This window comes from Dipodomys spectabilis, unplaced genomic scaffold (assembly GCF_019054845.1).
Source record: "Dipodomys spectabilis isolate Male_0828 unplaced genomic scaffold, ASM1905484v1 ptg000207l, whole genome shotgun sequence".
In the NCBI taxonomy this organism is placed as follows: Eukaryota; Metazoa; Chordata; class Mammalia; order Rodentia; family Heteromyidae; genus Dipodomys; species Dipodomys spectabilis.
In genome coordinates this window covers 6,529,462-6,555,303 of record NW_024870884.1, presented here as the reverse complement: position 1 = coordinate 6,555,303, position 25,842 = coordinate 6,529,462, and the positions used below count along the sequence as shown (strand labels likewise).

At 37.3% G+C, this 25,842-nt stretch overlaps 1 protein-coding gene across 3 annotated transcripts in view; it reads left to right on the top strand.

The window, feature by feature from the left end:
• Jmjd1c (jumonji domain containing 1C) overlaps positions 1-20,995 on the top strand; it is a 184,676-nt gene extending 163,681 nt beyond the window's left edge. For all 3 annotated transcript variants that reach the window (XM_042696333.1, XM_042696332.1, XM_042696331.1), the window contains 9 exons: positions 291-569; positions 4,807-4,975; positions 5,535-5,625; positions 6,914-7,044; positions 8,107-8,229; positions 10,826-10,965; positions 12,462-12,638; positions 19,383-19,514; positions 20,099-20,995. In XM_042696333.1, coding sequence (XP_042552267.1) covers positions 291-569; positions 4,807-4,975; positions 5,535-5,625; positions 6,914-7,044; positions 8,107-8,229; positions 10,826-10,965; positions 12,462-12,638; positions 19,383-19,514; positions 20,099-20,188 — 1,332 coding nt within the window. In that variant the 3' untranslated portion in view covers positions 20,189-20,995. The remainder of the gene's footprint in view (positions 1-290; positions 570-4,806; positions 4,976-5,534; positions 5,626-6,913; positions 7,045-8,106; positions 8,230-10,825; positions 10,966-12,461; positions 12,639-19,382; positions 19,515-20,098) is intronic.
• Positions 20,996-25,842: the final 4,847 nt, after the last annotated feature.

Here is a 25,842-nt window from a genome sequence, read left to right as displayed (position 1 = left end):
TTAGAAATAAATGGAGGATTCTACTCCACCTGTACACTCTACCTAAGGCCTAAATCAATAGAAAAAACAACAATACTCTGTTTCTAAGTTCATCCAGTCGCCAAATTTCTTGTCCCCAACTGTTAAGAAAAGTATAGGATCATATCCATCAGCTTAATTACATATTCTTGAATATGTATTTTTTCCCTTTTCATATTAATAAAATGATGAAAGGTTAAAAAAATCTATTGGATGAAAATTGTACATTTCCTATAAAAAAATTTCAGAAGGGTTTTTTTTTTCCTTAATAGGGTAGCAAAAGTGGACGGACTATGCCTAATATTCTTGATGATATAATTGCCTCGGTTGTTGAAAACAAAATTCCACCAAATAAAACCTCCAAGATAAATGTAAAATCAGAATTTAATGAAGAACCTAAAGAGAGCCAAAAACCTGCCATGAGTGAAAATGATAAATTATACAGTGATATCCCACATTCTTGGATCTGTGAGAAGCATATATTATGGCTTAAGGATTATAAGAATAGTAATAATTGGAAGCTTTTCAAAGAATGTTGGAAACAAGGACAGGTAAATATTTTCAGTTGATTATTTTAATATTCTTCTTGTACCTGAAGTTTATTAAAGGTTTCTTAGTGATAGAAATATACACGAGAGAAAAATAAAACTGATGAACATTGAAAGAATTACCAAAGATAGGGTGAACAATGGTATTCACTGTACACTATGTTGAAAATGAACTATACAACTTGTGGGTCCGGATGGGAGGACAAAACAGGGAGAAAGCAAGGAGAAGGGATGGCGTTGTTTTAAAGGGACAAGCAAACAAAAACGAATTATCAAAGTAATTATTACGGAATTTCTATGTGAAGACAAATTTTTGTCAACAGGAAGGCAGTGACTATTTGATGTTCATTTTTGATCTATCAGTGACTAAAGAGTAAAGTTTTATATTTCTTCAGCTCAATTATCCAGTTTATATATATTCAGATGTTAAAATTAGAAATGATTTTGTTGAATCACTGAAAAACATTGTTTTTTTGTTTGTTTTGGTTTTGTTTTGTTTTTATGGTGGGAATTAAAGCCAGGGCAAATATGTATTCTGTCACTGAGTTACACTTGCAACCTAGTTCATCCAGTCTTTGTTTGTTTGTTTTATTTGGTTGTGCTTTGGTTTGAGCTCAAGGCCTTTGCATATAGCTGCTCTATAAGTTAAGCCATCCTTTAGTTCCTCTTTTGCCTTGGTCATTTCCAAAATACTTTCACTTCCCCTTGTTGGTGAAGATTACAGGAACATGCCATTACAACCACCTATTGTGATTTCTCTGTAGCTGGCATAACAGGTGCATACCACCTTGCCCAGTTATTGAGTGAGGTGGAGTCTTGAGAATTTTTATTCCTAGGCTAGTCTTAACCTTTGGTCCTCTGATCAAGCCAGTGCACTTGACTTGATCAAGCCTTGAGTAACTGTTATTACATTCTGTTCAAATATAATGAGTTTAGGATAGTGGGTATGCTTCAGATGTTAAAATGCTTGCCTAGCAAACATGAGTTTTGTCCTGTAAAACCCCAATATTGCCAACAACAAATTTTGAAGTATTACTTGCTTTGCATTTCAGATAGCAACTTACTATGCAAATACAAAATTTACAAACATATATTTACATGAGTTTAATTTTCAACATACTTCTTTCTTAAAAACATTCTTGCTGGGGCTGGGAAGGTGGCTCAGTGGTAGAGTGCTTGCCTTGCATGCATGAGGCCCTGGGTTCGATTCCTCAGCACCACATAAGCAAAAAGAAAAAAGCCGAAGTGGCGCTGTGGCTCAAGTGGTAGAGCGCTAGCCTTGAGCTGAAGAGCTGAGGGACGGCGCCCAGGCCCAGAGTTCAGGCCCCACGACTGAAACCCAAAAACAAAATTTCAAAACAAAACATTCTTGCTGTTTTATTTTCATTTATGCAACAGTTACAGAACATCTAATTAGAGCCAATCTTTGCTTAGTCCTCATGAGTATAAGTATCAATAGGCTATGTGGAAATGAAAATCATTTCACTACAGTGGTTCTCAACCTTTTTTAACGCATTAGTCTTTTTCAGAGTCCCATGAAAGCTTGTTCTTTGCCATCCCCCAAACACCAGGCCTCTATGCACTGTATTTACATAAGATTTAGCATGTATTTTTTTATTATGTATTCTCTTTTTTTATTTTTACTTTTTTTTTTTTTTTTTTTGGTCGGTCGTGGGGCTTGAACTCTGGGCTTGGGTACTGTTTCTCAGCTCTTCAGCTCAAGGCGAGTACTCTACAATTTGAGCCACAGCACCACTTCCAGTTTGGTGGTAGTTTATTGAAGATAAAAGTCTCACAGACTTTCTTGCCCGGGCTGGCTTTGAACCTTGATCTTCATTTCAGCCTCCTGCATAGCTAGGATTACAGGCATGAGCCAGCGGCACCCAGCTTATCCTCTCTTCTTGAATGATGGTATTACTAGGCCAAAAGAACATTTAATTTTGGTTAGGCTTTTTAGGTAGGAAATAGTCACATGGTTGCTTTTATGTAAATGTTTTAAGAAATTTGTGTAAGGTGCTATGGAAGCAGAAAAAGGAATGGTTAAATTAGTGGCACTTGTTGAAAAACTTGCTGATTACTAAGGTATTAAGTGAAATTTTCCTAGGTGGATAAGTGGCTGAATGTATACTCTGTTATTTGGAGAATGCTATATAAGTAGATTTATTATTTGAAAATACAAAAACGTTTTATAGGAAAAGACATTAAGGGAATGATTATGAAAGTATCTATCATACTATCTACCATCACTAGGTAATAGTTTCAGGAATCAACATCAATAATTTGATATTTTAAAATGTCAGCAAAATGATTGGAAGTTAAATTACAGGAAAGTATTATCAGAATCTAATTAGAAAGTCTTTCTGTAGTTCTCCAAGATGATGATAGTAGCCTAATCTGCTTTGAAATAATTTAACACATGGATTAGCTTATCACTATCCTTTTTAAAAATCAGTTTTTCCCTAGGACTTGAATGTATTATTGATAGACAATAAGAATGCTAATTATTTAATAGCTAATATTTTATTCCACTGTTTTTGTTTTTTTGGGGGGAGGGCCCTGTCGTGGGGCCTGAACTCTGGGCCTGGGCGCTGTTGCTCAGCTCTCATCTCAAGGCTAGCGCTCTACCACTTGAGCCACAGCACCACTTCCGGCTTTTTTTCTTTTTGCTTATGTGGTGCTGGGGAATCGAACCCAGGGCCTCAGGCATGCAAGGCAAAGTGCTGTACCACTGAGCCACCTTCCCAGCCCTCCCAGGATTTTTTTTTTTTTTTTTTTTTTTTTTTTTTTTTGGGTCCGGTCGTGGGGCCTGAACTCTGGGCCTGGGCGCTGTCCCTCAACTCTTCAGCTCAAGGCTAGCGCTCTACCACTTTACCACTTGAGCCACAGCACCACTTCTGGCTTTTTTCTTTTTTCTTTTGTGGTGCTGAGGAATCGAACCCAGGGCCTCAGGCATGCAAGGCAAAGCACTCTACTACTGAGCCACTTTCCCAGCCCCTGAAAGGGTGTTTAAGAAAGCATTCAGCCAAGTAATTAACTAGACTTTGCTTATGTGATTTTTTTTTTTTAATTTTGAGATTATAAATTGTAGTTTGAGATTACTGTGTTTTTATGTTAACACTTTTTAATTATCTTTGGTATTCTACCTATTACATTTTAGGTTTCTTAACTTCTTAGGTTTTCTATATTCCACAACTTCACATCTGTTTAGTTTGGGGTGTTGTTTTTCTCTCTCCTTTTTTTTTTTAATCTTTGGTATTTGATCCTTAGGGCTTTGTGCTTGCTAGACAAACTACAGCTTGAGCCACACCTCCAACCCCATTGGTGATTCTTTTTAAAAATTTGCAAGCAGTATATCAGATGAATTTTTTAATATAGCTTATTGATGTTTTTAAAAGGAATAAATATTCACATCTTGAGTTTCTCAACTAAGTCTTGAAAGAAGTTGAAGTCATGAGATCTGAGAGATTTACTTTCAAAGATCAGTCATTAGACTTAAAATCTGATGTTACTACTAAATGTTTAATGTTTTCATTTATTATGATTCTTTAAAGAAAGGTAAAATGTATTTTAAGTGATATTATTATAAACTCAGGATGTATATAATTATACTTTAGTCTGGACTGCATATAGTTTTACTTTGAAATCTTATTAACCTATATTGTATACTTACAAAGAAACTATATATTTGCCTTACAAAAATTAGCCTATAGGTAGAATAGCCTAAAATTCATCTCTGTTGCTAAGCTGTTATTTTTTTGTTTTTGTTTTGTTTTGTTTTGTTTTGTTTGGGTCCAATAGTGGGGCCTGAACTCTGGGCCTGGGCACTGTCCCTCAGCTCTTCAGCTCAAGACTAGTGCTTTACCTCTTGAGCCACAGCGCCACTTCCGGCTTTTTTTCTTTTTGCTTATGTGGTGCTGGGGAATCGAACCCAGGGCCTCATGCATGCAAGGCAAGCGCTCTACCGCTGAGCCACCTTCCCAGCCCTAAGCTGTTGTTATTAATAGCGCCTTTCTCACTTTTCTGAAAATTATCATTTATTTAAAAAATGTACTGTTTGGGGCATTTTTCTCATTCTTTTTCTTTCACAATGTATTGTAACGTCTTCAAAAACTATTTTTAAATTCTTTAGACTCAGAAATTTTCTATTAGTCCTGAAATCTAATAACTGTTGTATGTGCACTTAAAACAAATCTTGCAGTTTCTGTATACATTTTAATTGTTACTTTTCTTTACTCATAAGCCTGCAGTGGTTTCTGGAGTGCATAAGAAAATGAACATTAGCTTGTGGAAGGCTGAATCAATTAGTCTTGATTTTGGAGACCACCAAGCTGATTTACTAAACTGCAAAGACAGCATTATTTCTAACACCAATGTTAAGGAATTCTGGGATGGTTTTGAAGAAGTTTCAAGTAGGTTTTTCTTTTGTACTCGTTGAATGTTTACATAATCATATATGCCTAAAATTATAGATTATAAACAATTTAATAAGATTTCAATCTCAGAAACTTCTATATTATTTGTTACCTTAATGAAAAAGTAAGTGGAGACAAATGACTCCTATCTTAATTTTGGCATTAATTTCCTTTGACTTTAAAGAACTCATTTATGTAAGTTTCCTAATATTTGAGGAACTTTTTGATAGTCCTATAAAATTATGGTATTAAACTAGATAATTGACCTGAAACACTTTGAAAAGTAACTATGAATGTAATACTAATGTTAACAAAAGAGAATTTATAAAAGATACAACTTTTCAAAGATTCTACCAGTGGGTAATGCTGTCTCTGAGTGTATTTTTTGTAAATAAAGAAATAGTCTTAATTTTAAGTACATAGGAAATAAAGTCAATAAGCATTCACTGAACATATGTACAGAAGTTGAATCAGGCATTTACATTTCTTTTTCCTCAAATATTAATAAAAATAAAATAGAGGAATATACTTTTAATAATTAACTGTTTTTTCATAGAACGGCAGAGAAACAAAAGTGGAGAAACAGTGGTTTTGAAATTAAAAGACTGCCCTTCAGGAGAAGACTTCAAGACTATGATGCCTGCAAGGTATATTTTTGGTACTCTTCATTTTGACTCTTTGTTTTATGTTCTGAGATTATCCCCCGGGGACGTATAACTTTTCAGTGTTTTCATTTCCCAATAATTGTGTGTGCATGTGTCTGCGTGCATGTACATATACACATGCGTGCTAGTCCTGGGGCTTGAACTCAGGTCCTGGGCACTGTCCCTGCCTTTTTGCTCGAAGTTAGTGTTCTACCACATGAGCCACAGTTCCACTTATGGCCTCATTTATTTATTGAGTCAAGTACGCAGTGGCTCATGCCTATAATCCTAGCTACTCAGGAGGCTGAGGTCTGAGGATTGCAGTTCAAAGCTAGCCTGGGCAGAAAAGGCCGTAACTCTTCCAGTTAACCACCAGAAAGCCAGAAGTAGCAGACTGCTTGCCTTGCTGAAGAGCTTAGGGCCAGTGCCCAAACCCAGAGTTCAAGCCCCATGACCAACAACAACAGAAAGTTTATTGGATATAAGAATCTCATAGACTTTCCTCCCCATGCTGACTTTGAACCTCAAACCTCAGATTGTCAGCTTATGAGTAGCTAGAATTAAAGATGTAACCTGTCAGTGTCTGGCCTGGCAATAAAAGTAATTTTAAACTACCATTTTTAACAAAACTTAATCTGTAGCCTCAGCAGGGGCAAGAAAATAGTTAAGAACAATTCTTTGTGTTTAGGCAGTAAGGAAAGATAGAAAAGAGTGGAGTTGTGGCTCAAAAGTAGTAAAACAGGCTGGGAAGGTGGCTCAGTGGTAGAGCGCTTGCCTTGCATGCATGAGGCCCTGCGTTTGGTTCCTCAGCACCACATAAGCAAAAAGAAAAAAGCCGGAAGTGGTGCTGTGGCTCAAGTGGTAGCGCGCTAGCCTTGAGCTGAAGAGTTGAGGGACAGTGCCCAGGCCCAGAGTTCAGGCCCCACGACCAGACACCCCCCCCCCCCCCCAAAAAAAAAAAAAAGGTAGTAAAACATTAGCCTTGAGCAAAGAACTCAGGGACAGCTCCTAAGCTAGGCCCTGAGTTCAAGCCCCATGATCACCCAAAGAACAAACACAGAATTCGGTTTAGGGTCTCCCTTCTCTTGGAGTTGTTAATTTTTAGGGTTTAGGGAAATGGAATTAGTATTACTTGTATTTTATGTCTGCCTGTGTGTAGTACATTTATCTAAACTTTGAAGGAAGTCAAGGAAAAGTGCTGATAATCTTACGGAAATATTTTATGTCATTTTCAACAACTTGAAAAGTAAATACCTGAAGGCACTTAAAAATACAAATCTTACTTTTTCAGATATGAAGATCTTTTAAAAAGTCTACCATTGCCAGAATATTGTAATCCAGAAGGAAAATTCAACTTGGCCTCTCATTTGCCAGGATTCTTTGTACGTCCTGATCTAGGACCCAGGTTGTGTAGTGCCTATGGTAAGTATAATTTTACATTTCTTTCACAAGTTTGTAGTTAAATAGGATTTTAACAATCTCTCCAAAGGTAATATGTCTTAATCTTATTTTAGTTTTTAACAAATTTTTTCCTATTTATGATATTTATGACCAGATTTAACCATTTTGCCATATTCCCATTTCTCTTCTTCCTCCTTAATGTACTCATCTTTTGAACTGCTTTTGGTGGGCTTCATTATGCTGCGTTCTTTTATAAATATGTGTACAATATTCTTCATCATCATGTCTGAGTCTACTCATTTTCCCCTATCTTTCATCTTAATCTCATGTCCCATTACTATTACTGTCATCCCATGATCATTTTAGGTCTGTGCTTCATGATTGAGGAACATTTGGCTCTTTTGAGCTTGCCTTTCCTCATTAAATATAATGTTCTTCAGATTAGTCTATTTTCTTACAAATGCCATAAATTTCATTTTCCTTTATGGCTCATAAATATTCCATGGAGTATGTACATGAATGTGCACACACAAATTTTGTTTTCGGATTTTTTTGTTGTTGTTGTTGTTGGTCATAGGGCTTGAACTCTGGGCCTAGGCGCTGTCCCTCAGCTCTTCAGCTCAAGGCGAGCGCTCTACCACTTGAGCTACAGTGCCACTTCCGGTTTGCTAGTGGTTTCCTTCACAGGCTGGTTTTAAACCACAGTCCTCAGATTTCAGCCTCCTGAGTAGCTAGGACTACAGGTGTGAGCCACCAGCACCCGGCTCAAATTTTGTTTTCTTTATCCATTTATTGCCTGTTGGGCTACTATGATCAGAGTTGCAATTCTATTGAAAATTTGTTTTATATCAATCAGTATGTTAGAAATTAACAGCCAGTATTAAGTACCTGCTAATTTACCTTTCAAAATAATCTTTACTTTTTTATTGATTTGCTTTATAATAGAGTATTATAATGGGATGTGGCTTTTAGAAGCAGGCTCATTAAGCTCAAACTATAATGAATCATTCTGATGGAACTGATTTAGGAGAAATACCCTATATATTATATTTTGTCAAAAACAAAATCTTATTTTATATACAGGTGTAGCTGCGGCTAAAGATCATGATATAGGAACAACAAATCTTCATATTGAAGTTTCTGATGTTGTAAATATTCTAGTCTATGTTGGCATAGCAAAAGGAAATGGGATTATTTCAAAAGCAGGTAAGGAAGCTAAATAATAGTGGTTTTAATAGTTGAATAACAATACTATGGTGAATACTAGCTTATGGGTTGACAATAAAGGTTTCAAAGCTGCTTGCAGTAGGTATGGAGATCCTCTAATCTTCATTACTTGAAAATTCCTTTTTTATATAACAAATTTTATAAATTTGTTATTGACTGCGTTGTGGTTATGAAAAGGTATTGTGAAACTCATTTTCAAACACCTGTTGAAGAATAGACTGCAGCTCTGTAGAGATGATGGAGATACTATTTTTGCCTCAAGCATTTTCCTACCCATCCTCCGAGGATCAGAAAGAAGAATATACTACTACACTATTGTAGAAGTTACATTTGTGCCTAATAATTAGGTTTTAATTTCCCTTCTTTGGATTCCTCTCTGAATAATTGATCAATAACTTATGCCCTCCTTTATAGATAAATACTTACAGGTCTTAAAAGTACACTGGCTTCTTATCTTCAAAATAAGAACAGACTTATAAGATAGGTCACTTATCTGTCATATATAGGGTCCCTGGCTCTGCCTGAGTACATGCACTGGATGGATGGATGGATGGATGGATGGATGGATGGATGGATAGATAGACAGATAAATGACTGACAGACAAAAGCATCCTTTGATACTTTCAATCATCCTATTACTCCTGCCCTCATAACCTTCTATCACCAATCCGTGGCTTCCTACTTACAATTTTGTTAATAGGACATTTATAAGACACCAGCCATTATTTCCTTAGAAAAATTTTAGATTTGTCCCAGAAGGACATAAAAAATGATAGTCTTTTATAGTGTTAGTATCTTTAGCTTTTAGTATTGTTCTAACTTTTCTTGTTATCTTATGAATTTGAAAGAATTTGTTACAGATAACATTTGAGGACTGAACCAATTGGTCTGTATTCTCTCTCTCTCAATTTTTGAAATGAATCCTTGTAAAAAGATTTTAGCTGGGTGCTGGTGGCTCACACCTGTAATCCTAGCTACTCAGGAGGCTGAGATCTGAAGATCACCATTCAAAGCCAGCCCAGGCAGGAAAAGTCTGTGAGACTCTTACCTCCAATTACCCACCAGAAAACTGGAAGTGGTACTGTGGATCAAGTGGTAGAATGCTAGCCTTGAGCTGAAGAGCTGAGGGACAGTGCCAAGGCCCAGAATTTAAGCCCCACAACTTACCAAAAAAAAAAAAAAAAAGGATTTTGCTGTGCATATGTAGAAAACATCTGATATAGCCTTAGTAGTAGGCAATATTTACGATATTTCAAGAGCATCTTATAGTTACACATAGGAAATAACCCCAGTTAATACTTTCATTTGTGTACTTCTAAAATATTTTTATCTCTATACCCATCTATTTGAAGATTTTTGTATTGTGAGAGTTTCAGAATTATTGCCTGACATTTTCTTAAAATCACAGCTTTGTTTTGAATCAGTTGATTACAGATTAATCACAATAAAATATGAAATGTACTCAGAATGAATAAATTTTTATTTAGTTACAGAATTGAGAAATGCTTCTTTTTTTTAACTTTGTAAACTGTTCAAATATAAACTAGAGGTGTGTTCCCTTGCCTACTTTATGCAGTCGTTAGAAGGGCAACTAATTAATAAAAGTCCTTTGGAAATTATTAAACATTATACTTGGTATAATAGGAACCTCTTCCTTAGGACAGGCAGAAAAACAATTGAATATAAACTGTTCAATTTTCTATCTTATGCACTGTGGTTTACTGAAAATAAATGGAACAAAAGACAGCTGTTTCAGGTGGAAGAAAATTCTTTACATGTTTTAAGTATTAGCATAACCTGCAAATACTTACGGACACCATTAAAAATGACATGGCCTGGTGCTAGTGGCTCACATCTGTAATTATAGCTACTCAGAAGGCTGAGCTCTAAGAATAATGGCTTGAAGTCAGCCCAGAGAGAAAAGTCCCAATGAAACTCTTATATCTAGTTAATCACTCAAAAACCAGAATTGGGGCTATGGATCAAAGTGGTAGAGCACTAGCCTTGAATAAAAGAGCTCAGGGCCAATGCCCAGACCCTGAGTTCAAGCCCCATGACCAACCAAAAAAAAAATGACTTAAAGTTTAGGTAAAGACAACCAAAGAGCTGGGCGCTCGCTGGTGGCTCACACCTGTAAACCTAGCTACTCAGGAGGCTAAGATCTGAGGATGTGGTTCAAAGCTAGCCTGTGTAGGAAATTCTGAGACTTTTAGCTCCAGAAAACCGGAAGTGGCACTGTGGCTAAAGTGGTAGAGCCACTAGCCTTGAGCCGAAGAGCTCAAGGACAGTGTCCAGGCCCAGAGTTCAAGCCCTACAACTGACAAAGAAAGAAAGAAAGACAACCAAAGAATTAACTTTTAAATGTTTAAAGATTTCTCAAGACTTTCACTCTTATCAGTGTTACATGGAAGACAGAACTCCCAAATTCTCGGTTCTTCTGACATTTTTGAAAATTTAACTGGGTTAGACTCTTTAAGAGTATGAATTCCAGTCAAGAACTTGATACTTTGATAATTTTAGAAGGTTTGACTTTTCATGCTACTAACCAATTTAAAAATATCCTTCTGTGTTTCAGGAATACTGAAGAAGTTTGAGGAAGAAGACTTGGATGACATTTTAAGAAAAAGATTAAAGGACTCAACTGAAATACCTGGTGCTCTGTGGCATATCTATGCTGGAAAAGATGTTGATAAGATAAGAGAATTTCTTCAAAAGGTATAATTTATGTTGTAGCTAATCTTTTCACACTGCACAAGGATTTAGTAATTTTTGAATATAGAGTCATTTGTAATTCCGCTACATATAAAATCATTAAATAACTTAGCTCAAGGAGATGGGATTTTTTTTTTAAACATGTTTCAGTTTGGCAATGAAACCTGTCAAAATTTTTGTTCATTTGTGTGAGGACTAGGGCTTAAACTTGATTATTTCACTCAAGGCTGGCACTTTTATCACTTGAGTCCTAACTCTACTTTTAGCTTTTTGGTAGTTAATTGAAGATAAACGTATTGTGGGCTTTCCTTTCAGGACTTACTTTGAATCTGGTTCCTTAGATCCCAGGCTCCTTGAGTAGCTAGGATTAGTTATTGAGTCACTAGTACTTGGTTGAAATTCTTTTGAGAGAGACAGGTGTAAGGAAGAGTGATTTAAGAGATTTGGGGGGAGGGGAGGGAGATGGATACATTATATACATGTTTGGAAATATCACAATAATACTCCTTGTACAACTAATAAATGCAAATAAAGTCATTGAAAATGATGTTACAAGAAACAAGGAAAAAATGATGTTACAAGAAACAAGGAAGGATCTTAACAGCCTTTAGAGAGAATGTAGCTTTGTTGGCATGCTGGTATTGTTCACCAAAGCCTATCTCAGGACAGGAAAAAGGCCCAGTCCCTCAAGGATGACCAGAGCTTTCACAACACAAGACACATAGTTTGTACATGAAAAATATATGTTGAATAATAGGGGATAAAATTAGTTTTGGGGGATTTCTTTTCTAGAATCCACATTGTTGCTTATTTTGTTATAATTTCAAAAACTCTTTATGTGGACAATGTGAAGAAGCCTTGTAACTACCATCTTATTCTGATTTACATACCAATATTTTTATCTATAATGTGTGCTTCTGAAAGCAGGTTATTTTATTGGTTAGTGAAAGATTCTCTTGAGATAGATTTCATCTTTGTACATTTCTAAAAAAAAAAAAAAAACATAAGTGGGCACCAGTGGCCTCATGCCTGTAATCCTAGCTACTCAGGAAAATCTGAGGATCACGGTTCAAAGCCAGCCTGGGCAGCAAAGTCCATGAAACTCTTATCTCCAGTTAACTATCATAAAACCAGAAGTGATACTGTGGCTCAACTGTAGAATACTCACCTTAAGCTAAGGAGCTCAGGGACAGGGTTCAAGCCCTAGGACTGACAACAACGAAAAAGGAAACTAACTAGATGAGCATTTAATAATAGAACTAATTGGTGAAAAGGAAATGGTATTAGCACTACTTCACTATACTATGTTGTTTTACTATTATTTGGCTTTTAAGATTATTACAGAATGTATTTTCATTGTTTCATAATATTCAGAGAACAGGATTTATTATAAGAAGATGAAAAGTTTACTGAGTAGTATTTCCATTTCCATTACTTTATTTGAGGTTTTAATTTTATTTATTATTTATTTTTTATTTCTATGTTAATCTTTATTTCAGATTTCAAAAGAACAAGGCCTTGAAGTTCTACCAGAACATGATCCAATACGTGACCAAAGCTGGTATGTGAATAAAAAGCTTCGCCAAAGACTGCTTGAAGAATATGGAGTCAGAACTTGTACTCTTATCCAGTTTCTTGGTGATGCCATTGTTTTACCAGCTGGAGCACTTCATCAGGTACACGCAAACTTAATTCTAACATACCAAAAGAGCTATTTTGGGGGGAAAATAAATGTTTCTAGGTATAGATAAAAATGAAAGAAGCTGTAAATATGAAATTGACCTACACCAATCTGTTTCCATTAAATCTGTAAAAAGGCATTCTTGTGTTTAAAAAAATCTAATGTAATTATTCAGCGAGTTCAAATGGTTTTAACATGAGTCAGTCCCATTTATGTATTATTTCTGATTTGGGGGGTTGAAATTGTAATATTTAAGACCCATTTTAGAAGTAGAGCAAACTATGTGTTCATTTTCATTTTCATTAGTGAGGCTTTTTTCAAAAAGGGCAGTAAAGAGGGAATATCCAAGAGCTTTTATCAGGTTTTAAATTTACTTCCTTTGTCTAGTGCACTAACATAATAATCCTTCTAAAGTATGATGGTATATAATTTATATTAGCTATGGATCCATAGAACTTTAAATCTGAAACTTCCCATCACAAATAAATGCATAAATGCCCGATCTTTTTTTTTTAATGTAGCTTGATGTGTGACATAGATTAGGTGATAGGAATAATGGAGGATGAAATTTCAAGTTTACAGCAGATTTTTATAGGTTGAACGGAGCCCATATTCCACCATAAAAGCCACTTCCACCAACAAAAGCTTGTTTGCCTCAGTGGATTCTAAGTTATAATAGTTGCTTTTATGCTATTAGTTTCATCATTTTTATACCTCATGGCATTTGTGATTTAAAAAAAAAAAACTTACTGTTTTCGGTGGTCCTGGCATTTCACCCCAAGGTCTTATACTTTGGTAGGCAGGCCCTGGTACCACTTGAGTTACACTTCCAGCCCCGTGATAGCAAAATATAAAACACAAATGTGCCTTTTTCTATAACTTCATAGAAAAATATATGTATGTTAAATGGTTTTTTTGTTCCTATGGACTTATGAACATTTTAGAGATTTAACATTTGTGATTCATATGTAATTAGGATTCACTCAACATTCGTTTTGCTTTCTAGCTAGCTGCTTACCAGAAAATAGCTTATTTTTATTTAGAGGAATTGAACATTTATTCAGTCAAAAGAACCACCTACATTACTATAGATTTTTTTGTAAATATGAATCCTACTGCCCAGTCAACCCCAGTGGCTCATGCCTGTAATCCTAGCTACACAAGAGGCTGAGATTTAGAGGATCAAGACCAGCTTGGACAGTAAAGTTCACGAGACTCTTATCTCCAATGAACAAGCATAAAACAGGAAGAAGAGTTGTGGCTCAAGTTATCGAACATCAGCCTCAAGTAACAAAACTAAGGGACAGTGCCCAAGCCCTGATACCAGCAGAGACACAGATGGGGTTTGGGGCGGCAGGGAGAAGGAGAAGTAAAGAGGAGCTAGAGAGACAAATGAGAAGGAGGAAGAGAGCAAAAGGCAAAAGAAGACAGGCACCAGTGACTCAGTCATATAATCCTAGCTACTCAGGAGGCTGAGATCTAAGGGTCATGGCTCAAAGCCAGCTTGGGCTCCAATTAACCACCAGAAAACCAGAAGTGGCGCTGTGGCTCAAGTAGCAGATTCTTGCCCTGAGCTGAAGAGCCCAGGCCCAGAGTTCAAGCACCATAACCTACCAAAAAAAAAGTTCACATACCACTGTTCAAAACTTCATAAAAACTGGGAGCTAATGGCTCATGCCTATAGTCCTAGCCTCTCAGAAAGCTGGAGATGAGAAGCCAGATAAATCTGGGAAACTCTAATCTCCAGTTAGCCATCAAAAACCTAGAATTGCAGATGTGGCACAGTGGTAGAGTACCAGCTGTGAGTAAAGCAATAAAAAAAAGGCAAGTGAGAGTATGAGGCCCTGAGTTTAAGCCCCAGCACCAGCATATGCAAAAGAAACAAAACGAAAAATCTCCACCAGTTTCAGAAAAGAAAATACCCTATGTTGGAAGGTGGGAAGGGTTGGTTTATGGTCAAGGTGAGGGTGAATATAGTCAAAGTACTTTATATGCATGTGTGAAAAAAGGACAATGAAAACCTGATGGCATTTTTTTGGTATTTTTAAGAAGGGGATAGGAAGAGTGAGAAAACCTATTGAAATTGTTTTTAAGAAGGGATTATAGGGAGATGAGAGAGAGGAATGGAGGTGAGTTTGGTAGGGGGTACATTTTATATAGAGAGAGAATATATGTTAAACCCTACTTGTACAAATCCTCAGTCTATATCTGTGCTGTTTGTGTTTATCCTAACACATGAATGTTTGCATGCATACACAAATATACCCTTACTCTCCTAATTATTTTGCTTTGCTGTTTTCACACACAATATGAAACATTCCTACCCCCACGATCTTTATTTTTGTCATTTTTTTCTGATTTTTCTTCATTTTATCATCTAATGTAATTTATATTTTACTTTTTCATTATCTTGCACGCCTCACTAGAATGTAAACTTTATGAAGTCAGAGTTGTACAGGCTTTTGTTGTGTTTTTGTTTTTCTGCTTACTTGTAATGCTGAGAATCAAAGATAGGTCATTGGCAGAAGCAGTATACTACTGAATCATGCCCTAGCCCAAGATTTGGCTTTTTCCATTGCTCCCTCTTCTTGCCTAGAACATTCTACTTACTTGTCTGTTTTGTGACTTTACTAATAAGTCTTACATGTATATGTACAAATAGGCATATTTGTACAGTCTATTTTGTATAGAAGATCTGAAAATATGTTCTTACAACATCATTTTTACAAAAGCAGATGAAAGTAAGTATGGATTCCTATAACACAAATGTATCTGTATAAAGTTTTTGCACAGTCATACTAAATCTGACTTCTTTGTATATGTGTCTTTGCCTACTTCAGAAAGTTTATTTGGGTTGGAAAATAACTTCCAATTTTCACTATGCACATATGTATGTCAGAAAACATGTTTTAAGATTGATAGAAAGTTAATAGCTATTATGAGAAGCAAATTTCATCTGTAATAAAAGATGATACGCCAAAATAAACTGGCAAGTTCTATTCTGAGGTCTGCTAGGAAATGTTGCTGAATGCTGCAAGACAAAACTTTTTATGTTTTGTGATGCATAGCTGGGCATGCAAATTGCCATCTTTAAAAATAGGAATTTCTGGGGGCTGGGAAGGTGGCTCAGTGGTAGAGCGCTTGCCTTGCATGCCTGAGGCCCTGGGTTCGATTCCTCAGCACCACATAAGCAAAAAGAAAAAAGCCGGAAGTGGCGCTGTGGCTCAAGTGGTAGAGCGCTAGCCTTGAGCTGAAGAGCTGAGGGACAGCGCCCAGAGTTCAGGCCCCACGACCGGACCAAAAAAAAAAAAAAATAGGAATTTCTATCTGCTTCGTGTATGCATAGGATAATTACAATGCAGTTTTGTTTGTTACTCTGTTTAGAGGGTGCTATCTCTGATTTAGAAGTAGCAGAATTCAAGTTACACATCTCTTCATACCTACTAACTTCGGTTTGATATTAATTTTTACTACCTTTTTAGTCCTTAGAGCCTCTATAAACTGTTCATTGATGGTTCAACATTACCCTAGTAGACCACAAATGACTCTTGAAGTAATCCTAGACTCTATAAATATATGTTTCTCATTCTTTGGCATTAGAATTTTCGAGAGGTCTTCATCAAGCACACATTGCTGTACTCATCCCCTAGAGTTTCGCATTTATTGAGTTTGGGAGGGCAGAACCTGAAATTTTGCATTTCTAACAAATTTCTAAGCCTTGCTTTGCTAATGTTACTCCAGTGAATGACTGTGAAATACATGAATAGGAAGCCTTTACAAACAATAGGCACCTATCAAAAACTTGTTTCAGGGCTGGGAAGGTGGCTCAGTGGTAGAGTGCTTGCCTTGAATGCATGAGGCCCTGGGTTCGACTCCTTAGCACCACATAAGCAGAGAAAGCTGGAAGTGGCGCTGTGGCTCAAGTGGTTGAGTGCTAGCCCTGAGCTGGAAAGCTCAGGGACAGTGCCCAGGCCCAGAGTTTAGGCCCACGACCGACCCCCCAAAAAACCCAAAAAACTTGTTTCAACCAAGTGATACTATATTGCAGCAGATAGCAGTGCTAGAAAAGAAGCAACTTTCTAGGCCTGTGAACACTTGAGTATATCCAGAAAAAAAACTGAGAATGGTAGCTCTACTATTCAGTAGAGTCCAGAAATGTGTCTTAGGAACCTGAAGGAAAATATGATAGCCACAGTTCTCTATACTCTTTAAGAGGGGAAAAAACAAAAACTCAGATTGCAAACTTAAAAATCTTGTGTTGGTAAATATGACCAAGGATGTGAAAGCCCTAGATCAGCAATAATAAAGTTGCTCTAAACTGTCTTACTAGATTATTTTTCATCATTCCTAAGGAGTTTATGTTAAGACTGCACATTTGAATTACCAAATTATTTGTCACACTTAGTTTTCAGAAATAGCTGCATATATAGCAATCATAGTGTTGAGATGATAACCTTTCTGCTATGAACATGAAAAAATTATATTTTCTTAATTATCCATTGATTTCAACTGATCCTTTAAGGCAAATATTATTAAGGCAGTTTTGGTCTGGAAAGTGAAATTAAGATGACTCACACATTGCAAAAGAAAAGGGGTAAGTTGAATGGGAAGTTAACTTGTATTCTGCTTCAAAGCTGAACATTGTCTCTTCAACCGCAAGCCTTTCAGCAGAACATCAGCTGGGGGTTGTTCAGAAACATATAGCAACTTTTAAGCATTTATAAACATCGCCATTCTGAAAAACAACATTCTTAAAAGGACCATAAACTGGCAAAGACTGACTGAAAACTTTCAGAACTCTGGAATGTAATCCCAGTACTTAGAGTAACCAAGAGACCATTTGATGAAGAAAAAGGCAGCTGATTTTTCACTTAAGGAAATCTGTCAGGGCACTGGCTGACCACTGAAATAATGGAACCAAGACTTCAGTGACCACACCCCCAACAGAGAATGCAGCCTTTCTGAACAATTTGGAAAAGTCACTGAAAAATGCCTATAGCCCTCTGCGGTCACCAGCAGCAAACACTAAGGCAGGGAAAATGTGATTACCAAAGTTAGCACATTATAATGTACAGATGCCCAGTTTTCAAGAAAAAAGAAAGTATGGGCCATTCAAAGGGAAAAACTAATTGACAGAAATGTTCCCTGAGGAATTCCAGACATTGGATTTACTAAACAACTGTCTTAAACTCAAAGAGCTAAAAGAAACTCCATGGATAAAGACCTGAAGGAAACCAGAAAAATGATGGATGAATCAAATAAAAATATCAATAAAGAAAAAAATAGAAATGAGCCATGTAGAAATTTTGGACCCACAGTGATTTTTTAAGACAGGCCAGAATTAGACATACCAAAGGGTAACATACTAAAACCTATTTTCAGATAAAGACATAAGGAGAGAGAGGGCATTTGGAGACTGTGTTTGATGGTGTGAGAGAGTCAATGTAAGACTGTAAAGCATCTATTTGACAAGACAACACAGGAGTTGGGCTCCTGTTGACTTGCCATTTATTGGCTGATTTGTCTTGGGACAGGCGCTGAACACATCTCATCCATAGTCTACTGTTCTGTGAAATAGAGCATCTATTCTACAGACAAATAATGAAGAGCCAGTGAGACTGTACAGACATGGTGAAAATGTGAGGCATCTACTGTTCATTCTTCTGAGGAACCAACAGCCTAATGATTACAGAAAGAGAATATTTGCTTTATATGCTACCAAGTTATCAATAGAGGCACAGTGCTTGAGTTAACTCTGCAGACTTCAGCAGCTGTTCAGGTGGTCATATGTCCAGAGGAGGAATTATAGCCTCTCTGGAATTCCATTACACTGTCATCAATTAGATTTTCTTTCCCACAGTCTCCATTTCCCACTTACTATCTCTTTTTCATCTCACTCCCAATTAAGTTTGTTTTGCAAACTTTTAAAAATTAGAATAGAATTAAATGCTTAGTTTTCCATTATTTCTCCTTTCCCAGGAATTTTTATGCCATTTTAAAATACCACTTGAAGACAACCTAAAACAATACAAATCCTCTGTTAATACTGAGCATAAATGGAAAGTAATGTAAGAAATAATGAAGTATCTGTAAATGCTGAACAACAGATATTGACTGGCTTCTTAAGAAAACCATTTTTCATCAGGAAAGAGGAAACATAGAAACGGTTGCAATAAAGTCACAGAAGATTAGAGGGTCTCTTTAATTGGCTAATTTGAAATAAAGGCACAAAGTAAGTCCTAGGAAATGGAAACTCATTTGTGGTCAGTAGATCTGTATGGAACTATAGTTTTCATCCCAGTTCCTCACAAATGAACTAAGTTACATTTCTTTTCTCTGGTGTGTAAGTGACACTGAAATGACCAAATTGTTGAAAGCCTAAGGAACAGCAACATACTCATTGAGTACCTCCTAGATTTTTTTTCTACTTAGCAAGTTTCTAAAGTCACACATTTTAAAAGTCCACCTTGACAAAATTGGTAATTAGGATCTGATTATCAGCCTCTCCAAAGGATTCCTGGAAAAGATATTTCTCTTTATCATTTAAAAATATTTCATTTACAAAGTCACTCCACATGAAGCTTGTCAGTGACATGACTTCCCCATTCAAGTGCGGTCTTCTGCTTTGAAATCCATTTGATGGTTTGGGAAAATTCTCTGGTAGAATTGGCCTTTGTGTTCATTGGTCTCACTCCTGTTGCCTTAGATTTATATTTCATGGCTTTTCTTTTGGGAATAGGTACAGAATTTTCACAGCTGTATTCAGGTAACTGAAGATTTTGTGTCTCCAGAGCATCTCGTACAGTCGTTTCATTTAACACAGGAACTGAGACTTTTAAAGGAAGAAATTAATTATGATGATAAACTACAGGTAAGAAATTAATATTTTAACAAGTCCTGTTCTGTGGGCTTTTTATTTTCAGAAAACATAAATGTAGGGTTAGGCAGGTCAGACAGTCATTGATTAGTTTGTCACATTAGGATAACAGCCAAAGATTAATGCCAGCATTTAATTACATGAATTTTAATGACCCTTATTTTAACTTCTGGCTTAACCATGTTTTTTGTTTTTGTTTTGTCAGTCATGGGGTTTGAACCCAGGGCCCAGCCGCTGTCCCTGAGCTTTTTCATGAAAGGGTAGTGCTCTACCCACTTGGAGCCATAGCACCACTTCTGGTTTTCTGGTGGTTAATTGGGGATAAGTATTATGGACTCTCCTGCCCAAGATGGCTTCAAACCACGGTCCTCAGATCTCAGTCTCCTAAGTAGCTAGGATTACAGGCATGCTCAGTGCCTGGCTTAACAGTTTTTTTTTTTAACTTTGACATTTTCCTTTTCTTTATATTTGGCTAGCCTTGACCCCTATTAAAATAATTTTGTTTTTAATCTGGCAGTTGTCATTTGTTAATTTCTCTCCAGCTCTTAAGTGATTAGAAATATCAACATCTCTTTCAGGTTAAAAATATCTTATATCATGCAGTCAAAGAAATGGTAAGAACTTTGAAGATACATGAAGAGGAAGTAGAGGATATGGAAGAAAATTAAATGTGGCCCAGGTTGATGTTTGTAGGCCACAGACTGGGATTACTTCCTGAATGGTGATAGGCACACTAACTTCAGTTTCATAAAACCATCAGTGCCAAGAAATGCTCTTTGTAGTAATACTTGTTACTGACACCACAGCAGTATAGCATATGTCACAGCTCCTGTGAGTCAATGTTAGTTGTAAACCAAGCTGAATTGAAAAACAGCATTACATAGTAGTTTCTGTATCATAGTGTATATGATGTTTGTGAAAATGCCAGATTTAAAATGATGTATTTATTTTTGGTAAAGAAAATTCTACGCTATATTGTTGATGAAGTGTAAATGTACCCTTGTACAGTTTAATAAAATAACTAATATTTTTCACTACATTGAGACAGTTACTGTGAGAATAGGACACCAACACCAGCTATTGCCTGCGTTTGGGAAATTGCTGACTCGCACAGCAGTCATGTCATAATCAGAAATTACTGCCAAATAATTGTAAAATTTGTAAAATATAAAGTATATAAAGTAGATACTAAATACAGACACTTCAATATTTTATTGAAGCTATTGACTGTAAAATTAAACATTTTCAAAAGGTGTAATTTATTTAAAATTGTCTCATTTTGGTAAAATTTATGTGAAGTTTTAAAGCTAAATAGTAAACTTAATATGCTTTGTAAATATATACATATATACATTTAATGATGTATTTTTTTAAAACATTGGCTTGCTTTTGTTAAAGTGCAAGTGTTACATATGGCTTTGTATATTAAAGTTGAAAGGGGTTTTACATTTTCCATTAAAAAGACTTTATCAGAAGTTGTGTTCCAGAGTTCTTCCTACCCTTCCCCCAACCCCCACCGAGAAATTGAGCTGAGCTCAGGCCTCATACTTGCTAGGTAAATACTCTACCACTTGAGCCCAGCCATATTTTACATTGGTTACATTTGAAGTAGGATCTCTCTTTATGCCTGGGCTGGCCTGGACCTGGATTAGGATCCTTCTACTTTGCTCGCCTGCATCATGAAGAATAACGAGCAGATGCTACCAGGCCAAGCCATTGGTTGAAATAGGGAGCCTGGTGAACTCAAACCACCCTATCCCCTGATTGTTGTGGACCAATACAATACCAGTTGTCCACCTCTCAAGAAGCTAGTGTTACACACTTGCACCACTCTGTCCAGCTCTCTTTTTTGAGATGGACTATGAGGATAGATAAGAATTAGCGGTCATCAAGGTATGAATATGAATTTTGTTTACTCTGTGACCCTTACAAGTTGCTTTAATTTGGAATCTTGGTCTTAATAGCTGACTACTGTTTTCCGATGGTTGCATGAGGTGCATAGTTGGGACACTTTGAGTTATGAGAAATACGTAGTTCTCTACTTAACACCTCAAGGATATTGGGAAGAAGCATCCAACTAGTGCAGCCTTGCAAACTACTTTGTTTCTACCCTGATTTTGCTTAGGTCCACAATCTTAGTTCCATGTAGGTTGCTATTTTACCTTCACTCAATATTTCAAATAATATATAAATTTGGACCCTTTTTTTGGAACCAGCTTCAAAACTTGCACTCATGGTCTCAGGTTCTCACTGGGCTTTCGTGCTACTGGTACTCTGGTACATGTGCCATACCTTCAGCTCTGCTTTTTTTGTTCTTGGTTAATTGAAGATAGACTATCTTAGCGGCACTGGTGGCTCATATGATAGAGTGTCTTAGCTGGGCACTGGTGGCTCATATCTATAATCCTAGCTCCTCTGGAGGCTGAGATCTAAAGATCATGATTCAATAAACTACTCAGAAAAAGCCAGTGGTAGAGTGCTAGCCTTGAACACAAAGAGGCTCAGGGACAGTGCCCAGGCCCTGAGTTCAAGCCTCAGGACTGGCCACACAAAAAAAAAAAAAAATTAAAAAAAAAAAATATATATATCTTGGACTGTTCTTTTTTTCTTTTTTCTTTTCTTTTTTTCTTTGCTCAGTCGTGGGACCTGAACTCTGGGCCTGGACGCTGTCCCTCAGCTCTTCAGCTCAAGGCTAGTGCTCTACCACTTGAGCTACAGTGTCACTTCCAGCTTTTTCTGTTTATGTGGTGCTGAGGAATTGAACCCAGGGCCTCATGCAAGGTGAGCACTCTAGCACTCAGCCACCTTCCCAGCCCCATTTTGGACTTTTCTGATAGGGCAGGCTTCAAACCCAGATCTTCTGATCTCAACCTTGTGAGATCAACTTTAAAGGTTTGAGCCACAGGCACCTGACAAGTTTTTGACCTATTAATAGCACTTTTTTCAAATGTGCCTCAACTTGTGCTTTCCCATGTTACATGGTTTAGTTTCAATGTGAAATGAGTTTAAAGAAGATTGCCAGGAACCCAATTCTTATTATCTTCAAGAAGTTTTGCTTCTCTGTTTGTTTTGTTTTTTGTCGGTCGTGGGACTTGAGCCACAGGGCCACTTCTGGCTTTTTCTGTTTATGTGGTGCTGAGGAATCGAACCCAGGGCCTCATGCATGCAAGGCAAGCATTCTACCACTGAGCCATCTTCCCAGCCTTCTCTAGTTCTTAAACTTCCTTTTATCCCCATTAACCCTTCAGAATGGCTGAAGCTCAAGAATGTAAAACCTGGAAGTGTTCTGTATCTGAATTCCATGCCTGTGATCCAATTCTTGTTAAATGTAGGGTATAGAGAGACCATGATATTTACATCAGTAAAGGCATCTATAGAGTGGAAGGCTGTGGAATTGAATTACTATTGCTTTCTGATTACTGGAATAATTCCTCTGACCATTTCCCCTGTTCTAACCTTTTGGTTGGTTCTGCTGTTCATCATCACATACAAGAACATCTTAATCAATTGGGTTTCCCCCAGAAAGAGGTAATAAAAATTGTCATTTGTTGGGTTTCAGTACCTCATGATCTTAATCATAGCTATTCTGGAGGCTGAGCTTTGAGGATTGGGTTTGAAGCCAGCCCAGGCAGGAAAGTTTGTGAGACATCCATTCCAGCAAAGGGTTGGAAATGGAGCTGCAGCTCAAGTGGTAGTGCTAAAACTTGACCAAAAAGAGCTAAGGGGGGGGCTGGGAAGGTGTCTCATGGTAAGAGTGCTTGCCACATGCATGAGGACCTGGGTTTGATTCCAAGGCACCACATAAACAGAAAAAGCTGGAAGTGGTGCTGTGACTCAGGTAGTAGAGCGCTAGCCTTGAGCTGAAGAGCTGGCGGATAGCGCCCAAGCCCAGAGTCAAGCCCTACAACTGACCACAAAACAAAACAAAAAAACTAAGGAACAGCACCCAGTCCTGAGTTCAAGCCCCTGTACCAGAACAAAATAAAAGCTAGGTTTCACATGTTAAATGTTCAAGAAATACATAAACACTACAAACTGAGATACTTACTTTGAAGTAAATCTAACATTTAGTGTGAAGTTGGCATGAGAAGGATTGCAGCTTGTTTTGCATTACTGTAAAGGTGGAAAGAAGGTTACCCGATTATCAAAGATTAACAAAGGAAAGGCAAGACTGGATATGCATAGGTGTTAATATGCTATCATGGAAGTAGCTAACTGTTGCTTGGATCAGGTGAATATTTCCTACATCTCAGCTTTTCTTGCAAAAGAAATTGCTAAATAAACAATTCACATGCTCAAGTTGTGAGGCAAATTGGAACAGAAGAGAATTTAGGACACTGACATTTTACCCCATCTGTTGAATAGCCTTCCAACTTGGATTCACTATTTCTGACATAGCAGTTCAGCCTGTTCAGTGATATATTTCTAACTGCTGTACAAGCCCCAGAAGTTAGTACCATAGACAACTGAGATTTAAGAAATAATAGGAATATATCGTCTGGTTTCACACCTGCTATTTTACTTGGTAGTTTTGTTCGTCTAATCATTTTTCATTGTTGAGTTTTTCAAACTGAAAAACAATTGCAAGTTGATCAGAAACTTCTGCAGTAACCTCATGTTTCTATGCAGACAAGAGCCAGTACAATCAACTGAACTAAGCTTTGGTGGAGTAGACACAGAGGTCAAGTTGATTTGAAAGGTGTCTAGCTCAGCTCTGGTGGCTCTGGCCTGTAATCCAAGTTTCTCAGGAGCTAAGATCTGGGAATAGGGCAACAAAGTAAAACTCTTAACCAGCAAGAAGCTAGAAGTGGTATAGCCACTAGCCTTGAATGAAAAAGCTAGGGGATAGTACCCACAACCCGAGTTCAAGCAAGCTCCAATACTGGGACAAAAAATGTCTAGACAGATATGATTGCTGATTTTCCTCCCAGAGATGACGTCAACTAGTTCCCACAAATTTTCAAGACACTTTTCTTCTGTTCACAAAAAAGTAGGAATATATTCTATTAAAAGTTGTCACTGAGCATAGCATAACAGGCCGGGTGCCCAGCTATGTGGGATACTACAGATCATAGTTCAAGGCCAGACCAGGAGAAAAGTTCTATCTCAAAAAGAAGTTGCACATAGTAATCCCAACTCTCTGGACAAAAGGCTGACAACCGATTGAGAAGCTGGTCCCAGGAAAAACCATTATATCTGAAAAATAACTAAAGCAAAATGGACTAAGGTGGTTCCTATGCCAGCTTGGCTAAAAAGTTTCTAAGACCCAAAAGCTTCTCATTGCCAAATGGCACTCCTAAAGTTTGTAATTGTAGGATAGTTGCAGATATTCTGGGATCAGAAAGAGCACTTGCCTAGCAATAGCTCTGAATACAATCTAAAGTATTGCCTAATAAACCATGTAAAATCGGATTAAGCAAGAGTACTGTAAGAACCTTAAAGACAAACAAATTTAGTGAAAGTACGTAGAAGGAAGTGGTGCTGTGGCTCAAGTGGTAGAGCACTTGCCTTGAGCTGAAGAGCTCAGGGACAGCACCCAAGCGAAGTTCAAAGCCCTACAACCAACAAGAAAAACAAAAGTCTGAGTTCTGAGGATCATAATTCAAAGCCAGCCCAGGCAGTGAAGTCCTTGAGACTCTCCTCTCCAATTAACCACCAGAAAACTGTTAGTGGCACTGTGGCTCAAGTGGTAGAGCGCTTGCCTTGAGCTGAAAAGCTCAGGGACAGTGCCCAGGCCCACAGTTCAAGCCCCATGACAAAAAAAGAAAAAGCATAGAAAAGGGTCCTGAGAAAAAAATAATACTGCAAGTAATAGCGAAAAATGACAGGACCAAGCAGCAGTGGAAGAGGACTTAAAGTATTCCTAACAAGAGTTGATCGTTACACACTGTACATTTGTGAACTATTCTAATGAACTAACTCCCTGCCCCTCACACAACTAATGTAAAAAAGTTCATGCCAAACAGCTTTTCTTCTTTTAGCACGGAGAAAACCAGGACCTTGCACGTGACAGACAAGCTCCAAGAAAAAGGGTTTGTTTTGGGGCAGGAGGGGGGTGGGGTGGGAGGGTTTTAATGAGGTGCTGGGGATTGAAATTCAGGTTCATACCTGCTAGGCAGATACTCTGCAATGACCCCAGTCCACCACATTGTCCTTTTTGTTTAGATACTAAGGCTTGAACAAGGCTGTACTAGGATTTTTCTCCACTCACACTATCACTTCAGCCATGCCTCTAGTTCCAGCCTTCTGCTAGTAAACTGGAGATGAGTCTAGAGAATATCTCTTTGCAGGTTAGCTCAAGATCCTCAGATGTCAGTTTTCT